This window comes from Phodopus roborovskii, unplaced genomic scaffold (genome assembly GCF_943737965.1).
Source record: "Phodopus roborovskii unplaced genomic scaffold, PHOROB, whole genome shotgun sequence".
NCBI classification, from domain to species: Eukaryota; Metazoa; Chordata; class Mammalia; order Rodentia; family Cricetidae; genus Phodopus; species Phodopus roborovskii.
This window is the reverse complement of record NW_026126407.1, coordinates 28,229,210-28,238,244: the sequence shown is the minus strand read 5'-3', so window position 1 is coordinate 28,238,244 and position 9,035 is coordinate 28,229,210. Positions and strand designations below refer to the sequence as shown.

Genomic DNA, 9,035 nt, shown 5'->3' with positions numbered 1-9,035 from the left:
CACAGAAAACATCGCTTTATTAACTGAATTTCCAACACACAGGAGTGCAAAGGGCTCCTTAGACATAGGCCCTGGCAGGGTCACAATCCAGAAGCCCCAGTGAGTGAGCAGGACAGGACAGGGCTGGAAACTATGCAGCAGCAGCAGCAGCAGCAACACAATCATGCAGGGTACAGTGGGCACTGGCCACGTGGGGGTGACCGGACATTCTATTGCTTGTTAAGGGCTGCGAACAAGGACAATGTACAAAAAGGAGAAATAGGTCTTTGCGTAATGAAAAATACATTTTTCTCTACAAAGGAATCTTCTCTAATACAAGAAAATAAATATTGCAACATAAGCCAAAAATAATTTAAAATTGCTCTTTTCAATATATTTTCAATATTTCTCTTGTATATTAACAAATGGCACATCACTTTCTTTGAAACAAAGACAGAAGGGTGTCTCCTTCTGTGACATTCAAATCACCCTCCCCACCGCCACCCCCAAATGATTTGGATGGAGCACAAGTGTGCATCCTCGAGGGAAGGCGGCAGGAAGAGTCTTAAAGAACAACCAAGGGTCCCCGACTCCAACACCTCTGGCTCTTGGGCCAATGTGGCCAGCTAGGCCAAGGGCATGGGAAAGTTGCCTCAAGGACCTTACTACAGAGATCACACATGGTTCCACAGAGCTTCAGGCATGGGCATAGGTGGGCCATATGTGGCAATGGCAAGGAAACCCCAAGTCTAACCTGTTCCCAACATTCCTGTAGAATCAGGCAGTTGACTCTTTAGAAATCTTAGCAAGTCCCACAGGGTGTCCATGCATGCACACATGCACACATATGTGCACAGCAATGTGCTGTACACACACACACACACACACACACACACACACACACACACACACACACACACAGAGTCCAATACCGATGCCCAGGAACCTGGGTGGCTGGTTTCTCCAATGAACGTGTGGTCCTTACATCACAAAGACTCTCACACCATTTACAAAGTCAGAGCCCAGTTAATAAAGTAAACGAGCATTCCCTCTTTCTTCTCTTTACTTGTTTCAAAATACACTTAATGATACACAAAAATACTTTCCTTGCACATTAGCCTGTGTCTTGTGATGAGAGGGAATGAGGTGGAAGGCAGCCAGGGTTGATGGGAAGGGTACCATAGTCAGACTGAGTTACAGAGTCCTTTCTGCCTCCCTAAGGAGGGGTAGTGGAAGTGGGCAACAGAACTGCCTCTGGTCTGGAAAGGGTGCCATCTACAACATGGACAGTGCCCTGGGAGAGGCTAATGGGGTTTCTTCGTCCTCCCTGTAGACTGATGAACATCTTAGAAGAGACAGCTAGCTGCCCGATAAAGACTGCCATGGGGCTTGCCTAGTGAAGGGGCCTGCTAACCAGCCATAGTAACAGACAACAGGGCTTCGAGGCAGACAGGACCTAGTGGATACAGCCGAGTTCAAAGCAGGTGCCAACTGCCCAGAGGCCCAGAACCCAGAGGCCCTCTGAAGCGCCTCACTTGCTTAGCCAGTTGACACTCTGGGGGGGGGGGCGGGGGAGGGAAGAGTGCCAGTGGACCAGAAAAAGGGGTCAGATTCACTCCGCTCATCGCTAATGTCTAGCCACAGAGCCCAGCCCCTGCCCCGGGGTGGAACAGAGTGGTCGAGGCCATTCCCTGCCTTGCCCTGCAGCATTTGGTTGTTCTTTAAGCCCCCCATGCCCTTTGTGTCCCACAGGTCAGACCACCAGGCAATCCAGCAGACAAGGTTGCGACCCGAAGTGACCCAAAGCACAGGGGTAAGGAAGGTCTGTTCAAAGGCAGTAAACAAGAGACTGGGGTAGGGATGCTGACACTGACACGGCGGTTGTCACTACTACCAAGACGGGCAGGCAGACTAAGTCTACGTGGTAGCCGATGCCATCCGGAAGCCCAGGATCCTTGGAGTCCACCCCATGCCCTCGGAGTCCATTTGAATTAGACATGTTTGTCCAATCCACCAAACTGAAGTCATTATCTTTGTCTCGGATTTTGCTCAAACTCACTGTCGTACCTTGATAGTTTTGGAGTCGAGGAGGGTGAAGATCCTGTATATTTGCTCTTTGTGTATCTGTGTGGTGGCGCTGGGGTAACCACGCTGGACTCATAATCAGGATTCTCCCCCCAAAGGGGGGAGTCCTCACAGTTTAGGACCATACTCACAGCAGCCCAGCCCAAGGACCGTAAACCAACAGTAGCAGCAGCAGCAGCGGTAATGGCAGCGGCGGCGGTGAGGGCAGCCGAGGCCTTGGGCCCTTTCTCTGTAGGTGTGTGCAATAACCGAGTCTTGGAACTGTTGCTAACCAACTCCTTTGAAACGGAAATTCAAGTTGACAGTTGTCAGGTCCGGGCTGTGCTGTATATTATGGTCAAAATATTCTTTGGCATTCTCAGGATGATTCGACTGGTTCACTGGACTTTTGCAAGGTTCTGGTTGGAGAAGTTCTGGCTTTACCAGTGGTGGAAGTGACCCAAGAGTAATTCGTAAAAGAAAAACAAAAACAAAAACAAAAAACACAAATGTTTTCACGGAATTCCTTTGTTCCCTGAGCTATCACCCTGGGGCCACTCCATCAAAACTTTTCAGAACTACTTAGGGACTTGGAGGAGGGGGATTGAAGAGGAGTAGGAAAGGGGATACAGCAGGGAAGGAAATGGGGTTAAGGCGTCAAGGGAACATAGGAAGATCCAGCAATACTTCAACCTGCCCCAGCAGGCCAACACTGGCCTGCCCTGGGCCCCGGGATCCCACTACACTTGTTGGAAGGATGTTTCCAGAAGGAAACCAATGAGGAAGCTCATCTCTTAGCAGGACTAGGAAACTTCAAAAGGCAAACGGTCTGGTCTGGCCAGCTCCACATGGAGAGAGCAGATTGTGGCCAAGACTGGCCCCAAAGGAAGAAAGGAAGTTGAAGCCCCAGAGTGATTCTCTGCAATGGGCTGATCTGAGCCCCAAGCCCCGGCCTGGGCACTGGCCCTCCCTTGGAGCCTTCCACCTGTACAGATGGTTGGCTGTTTGGGGAGTCCCCTGAGTAAATAGCACAGCTTAGGAAGGATTGTAGGAATCACTTCCCAGAGCTGCTTGGGCTGGGCACTGGCAGGGACAGAGCAGCAAGGGAGGGGGGGGGTTGCGGGTGGGCGGGCAGGCCTAAGATGTTGTGGGCTATTCAGGAGCTGGCAGCCCCCCTGCACCCCCTCAGTGCTTTCTCATATAAACTCATTGTGCTTGTGACAGTGAATAGACTGGCTGGGTATCACTCCTTATACTTCCTTAGGGATCAGTGGAGTGTAGCAGTACACTCCCTACCCCCCAAAAAACCCCAGTGCAATCTGGGAGGACAAGGTGGGGTAGGCCCAGGGATGGCCCATCTGCCATGAAATAATGCCCAAATGACAGTCTGTGTCACCCAGTGGCAGTGGGCAGGAGCCCTGAGCTCTCCTTCACCTCATCTACATTAAGCCAGGAGCCCGGCGATGTTGCGTGGGCTGGGACAGGGTGGCACATAGAACCTGGCATAGTCCCTGGCCAGGGCCACGGGAGGGATCCTAATGTCCTAGGCCAGCACAGAGGAAAGACAACGGAGTGGAATTCAGAACTCTCTCTATATTAAAAATAAAACCACGACAGAGTGGGGATCTGGGACACTCAGCAGTTGGAAATGGCAGTTGTGATTGGGCTGAGGCCCTGTGGGGGACCAGGGCAGTGCCCTGGTGAGTTAGGAGGCCAGTACCCCCATTCGAACCGCCTCCTCTGCCCCTGCCTCCCTGGAAGCCCGTTGTATTCCACTGTCCTCTGCCTCTATGTCAGAGTCGCTCATCTCCTCATCAGAGAAGTAGCCATCAGCCTCAGTGTCAAAGTGTAGGCTGACCTTTGGCCTCTCGGCCGCAGCAGGTGGCAGTCCTGTCCCAGCGTCAGACCTAGCACCCGGAGATTTCCGACTGACCTTGATCTCTCGGGGTGGCCGGAGCCTGCCCAAGGGCTTGGGGCTCACTGTAGGGCCAGGCACTTGGACATTCAAGTCGGAAGCCATGAGGGCTGTCTCGTCCATGGTTTCAGAGGCCAGTGGTGGGGGGCTTTCCATTGCTGCTGGAACAGGACAGTCCCCAGCTGCAGGGCTGGACGGCAAATGAGAAGACGTCCTCCGTGGTGGCTTCCTGGTGGGTGGTCCTTGCACGCCCTTGCCACTGCCAGCATCCTGGGCCCAGGGCTTCTTGGGTGGCTTGTCTGGAGTGGTCCGTGAACTGGGCCCATCCTGAAGCGGGGGTGGTTTCTTCTTGGCGGGCAGGCGAGTGCGGCCTCGGGCCTTCCTGGCAGGGTCACCAGGACGTAAGGAGGGGTCCCTCATGAAGCTGAGTAGCGTCTCCTCATCCTGCAGCAATTCCTCTGACAGCAGACCTGGGGCAGGGTCCTCCCGGTGCCCACTGTTCAAAGACCACTCACTCATGGCCATGTCTTCTGCTGTGATCTGCACTGACTGTGCCAGCCAGCTATTGAAGAAAGTGCCGTCGATGGGGAACGAGGTGGACAGACCTGACCCATGCGAGAAAGAAGGCAGGTATGTGAGTGGTGTGCACCTCCCTTTCAGGTGGCCCAAGACAACCAACCCACCCAGGCAAGCTGTCCACTCCTATCAACGCCACCAAAGTGCATGGCCAGACATAGTACCCGTTCACCTGGGTGACAGACCCCAGCACTGGCTTTGCAAGGTGGAGTGGAGTGGAAAGGAAGTGGTAGAGAGTTCCTTGTTCACACACTAAGGATTTCAAAGTGGTAAGAGCAGAGAGGCCACCAGGGGGCGCTGCATCTTTTCCGGGCAGTCCCTCGAGCAATTTGTAGGAAAACACCTGACAGAGATGTCTCCGTGAAATGGTGGCCAGGGCCAGCTTCACCTGTGGTCCCTGTTTTACTGCGGTCTATTATGACAGTGACTAAGGGGCCTGCTATCACTCCTCTTGGTCTCTGGGTGGCTCAAGAAAGTCTTCTGGGGTTGAGGAAATAGCCCATTGGGGGTAGTGTGGAGGGGTGACCCTGGCAGTGTGGAATAGGGACGAAGACTTGTAGTCTTTCCCTCCCAGCACGGGGCTGATTTCTAGGCAGCTCTGGGAGGATCCATCACCCTGCCCAGGGCAGCTCCTGAGCTGGCAGAACTGTCTCCATCCAGTTAGAATTTCTTGGGATCTCAAGTGAGAGGAGGCTGGGATGCTGTGGGCACCTGGGAGAGGACGGGTCTAAGTAGCTCTTTCCTGAGAAGGCCATCTGTGCTTCACACTGCTGGCCTCCAATGGGGTGAAGCTGAAAGGTGGGTTGGTGTCTGCCAGGCCACAATGGCCCCTCACTTACCCAGCTGCCCCAGGACAGACTCGGGAGCAGCTTTCATCTTCTCTTTCTTCTCAGGGCTGCTGCCCTTGGGACCCTCTCGGCCTTGCCTCTTTGAGCCACTCTTCTTGCCCTTTGCTCTCCTCCCAGAAGGCTCTGTGTCAGAGAAAGAGAGAGTTAAACTTGAGTGTCAGTCTAGGGGTCCTCCATGACCCCAAGGTCACTGTCGGTGTGCCAGACACAGGAGGGAGCTGGGTAGGAGAGAAGGTAAGCACCCACAGCTCTATGGACCTTGGGCTTTAGTGGACACGGTCACTGGATGTTATATGGACAGGGCAGGGCCTTGAATGCCAGGGTAAGGAGCTGGACACAGGGCAGAAAAGCATCATCGTGGGGTAAGAGGCTTAGGTTGGGGGCCTAACCCCACAGTCAAGCTTCCGATCAAGCTTCTTAACACCTGGCCTGCTTCTGCAGTGAGGCAGAAGATGGAAATTCCATTTTCACATCTGGTTCTCATGTTCCTTGCTCTACAAAATAAGGGTTCCCAGCTCCTCGACAGAGGTGGATTGGATCTCTGTGAGTTCAAGGCCAGCCTGGTCCACTTCAAGCAAGGGTAAGGCAGTCTTCTTCAAAGGTACACTGCCCCGAACAATGGTGCTTTCTCCTACCCAGGACAAGGAGCTGCAGAATCTCCAGAACCTACACTGGGGTGTAGACGCTCTGGTGTGTAGGACACTGTGCCCGAAGGTGCTACTCCTGCCTTGTGACCCTCAGCTTCCTTGAACACAAGGACTTTGTGCGGGCTTTGGGGTTTTTAGGAAGACACATGTGTGGCCTCCTTCAAGTGCTGCAGGGTTCCCCTCAACACCTCTGTCCCTGTACCGCCACAGACCATGGATGCACATCCTGGGACACTACTTTCTTGGTCCAGAGTTTAAGTAAACTGTACATGTGCAGGAAGGCTCAGGAAGCTACATAGCTGACAATTCAACAAGGCCATAATCTGCTCTGACCTCTATTACCAGCAACAGTAATTTCTCTTCTTTTTTCCTTTGATTATGCTAGGTTAAATTCCCAACACCCATATATAGTGGCTCATGGCCACCTTTTAACTTCAGTTCCAGATCTGACACCCTCTTTTAACCTCCACAGGCACCAAGGATACACACAGTACACACACAGATAGATGTACAGACAAAACATTCACACACATAACAAACATATAAGGAAATGGTTCTCAGCCAGGCAGTGGGGGCACACACATTTATCCCAGCACTGGGGAGGCAGAGGCAGGCAGATCTCTGAGTTTGAGGCCAGCCTGGTCTACAGAGTGAGTTCCAGGACAGCCAAGGTTGTACAGAGAAACCCTATCTTGAAAAACAAAAAGCAACAAAAGAAAATGGTTGTTATATAGTCAGGGATGGTCTTCAACTTGCTATGTGGCTGTGGATGACCTGAAACTCCTGATCCTTCTGCCTCTACCTCCCAAGTGCTAGGATTACAGATGTGCACCAGAACATCTGGTTTTATGCAGTGCTGAGGATCAAATCCAGGGTTTCATACATGTTAAGCAAGCACCCTAACAAGTAAGCTATAGTTCCAGCCATACAGGGCCAGAAGAGGCACTAGACTCCCTGGAACTGGGGGTACAGACAGTTGTGAGCCACCACAGGGGTGCCAGCAATCGAATCCAGATCCTGTGGAAGAACAGGAAGAACAGCTCTTAACCCCTCCCTGAGTCATCTCTCCAATTCCTCTTCCTCATTTCCTTTCTTCCTTCTTTCCTTCCTTCCTTCCTTCTTTCCTTCCTTCCTTCCTTCCTAAGAAAGAAGCTTAGCAAAGGCTGACCCTAAACTCAACCTCTTGTGCACTAGGTTCACAGGTATGTTCTACCACACCTGGTAACCCCAAAGGGTAAAGGGAACAATTCAGCTACTGGCAGAGAAGGGGGCAGTCATTCCCTCTAATGGTGCCCCAGCAGCCCTCCTCCTCCACCACCCAAGGCCCAGAATGACCCACAGGCTGAGTGGGCAGTGGCATCTCCAAAGCTCTATCTACCTAGCCACTTCTACTGCATGTGTTGAACATTTGAGCGTGATGGCGTGTGTACGTGGTGTGCTAAGCACATCCTCCTTAGCACGTTCAGACTCTATAACTAACCAACACAATCAATGTCAAGACCTTTGCCCCCAATTTCTAGCTGTGCTAAATGCATGTTATGCCCAGAGACTGAAAGAGGGCAAAGAAAACACAGCTCAATTTCATCAGGTGAGGCCAGAGAGAAGGAAACACACACAGCCTCATCTCTGCACAGCTGCCTTCCTGAGGGTTGAGCCCCAGGCACACCAAGGTTCAGGGAAGATGGCCAGCTCCTGCTTGACTTGAGCCCAGAGCCAGGAAAACTATGGATCTGACCTGTCTTCATGCAAGCTAAGCCACTGTTAATGACACTGGGCCATCCCAGGAAACCAGTGCTGGCCGAGGGCAGGCTTGAAAGCCACAGTCCAAATTCTGGCTCCTTGCCTCTTAACACAACCAGGGCCTTGATAGGTTCCCACATGGACCTGATGACTGCAATGGTGATGAGAAGGGATGGCCGATGGCTCCTGGTTCCAGGCCCTTCCAAGGCCCCAGCAGGCAAGGTGCTGTGCCTACCTCGACACAGGTCTTGCTCCATAAGCTTCATCTGCAGATGGAAAATCTGTTCCTGGAGCTTGCAGATGGTATGCTTTGTTCTCTCACGTCTTGTCACCATGTAGCACAGGTTCCTAACCTGAGGAGACACAAGAGAGATTTCTCACCCATTTCTGATTGGTTGTCGCTAGGGGCCTTGTTGCTAAAAAAGTAGGGTTTTGAACGTGGGTCACTGCTGCTACTTCCTCTCTGCCCAAGACATTTGAGATCTCACTCTCAAACCTTGAATGTACAGGCAGTAGATGCAAGCATCATGGTAACACCCAGTCCCAAGGCACCAGCGACACGATCAGGCAGAATAGCTTTCCCAAGCCTACCTGCCACACCAGGACCTGGGCCAGGTCCCTGCCACCCCCACAATGCTCCTGTACCCACAGCAACACAGTGCCACTATTTACAAAGGTCAGCAGCCTCTGAAGCCATCTGGCCTGGTCTACAGGATAGGTACACATTCTTCAGGTTGTCTGGAAGCATCTGAGGTGGACCTGTCAGTGCCTGTTCAGGGTGCAAACCCCCCCAACCCCCATTCTCTCACACTTCTGGGGCTTCAGCCCCTGAGACATTCCCTTGGTCTGGCATTTCCTTTGGGCTCATATGGAACTATCCAGAAACAGGTGTAAGGACTCAGGCATTAAGCTGGCCTAGCCCCTGTCACCTGGCAAGAATGCACTCAGGCAGTGCCCTGGTCAGCTCAGGGTTCCATGATTTCGTAGTCTGCACGCAGGTACAAAGGACTCCTTTAAAAGACAGACTCCCGCGCACCTAAACTCTTTTTCCACTCTTTCCCTGAGGCAGACAGGACTTTTCCTGTCTCCCTCTTCTCTGTCTCTTTACCTATGTTCTCTCGACCTCCCTTTCTAATAAAACTTCTCACTAAGCTCTGACTGCCTGGCATGTTTGTCCTCCACGTCAGTCAACCTCGTCTGCCATGGAATCTGCCAAGGTCCTCCACACAAGGTCCCCCATGAGCTTTATCATAACAAGACATAGCT

At 52.3% G+C, this 9,035-nt stretch overlaps 1 protein-coding gene across 5 annotated transcripts in view; it reads right to left on the bottom strand.

Moving 5' to 3' along the window:
* Jade2 (jade family PHD finger 2) overlaps nt 1-9,035 on the bottom strand; it is a 48,297-nt gene continuing 39,262 nt past the window's right edge. For all 5 annotated transcript variants that reach the window (XM_051180738.1, XM_051180741.1, XM_051180743.1 and 2 more), the window contains exons 10-12: nt 8,005-8,122; nt 5,374-5,505; nt 1-4,563 (exon numbers count right to left, since the gene is read on the bottom strand). In XM_051180738.1, the coding sequence (XP_051036695.1) occupies nt 3,749-4,563; nt 5,374-5,505; nt 8,005-8,122 (1,065 nt within the window). In that variant the 3' untranslated portion in view covers nt 1-3,748. The remainder of the gene's footprint in view (nt 4,564-5,373; nt 5,506-8,004; nt 8,123-9,035) is intronic.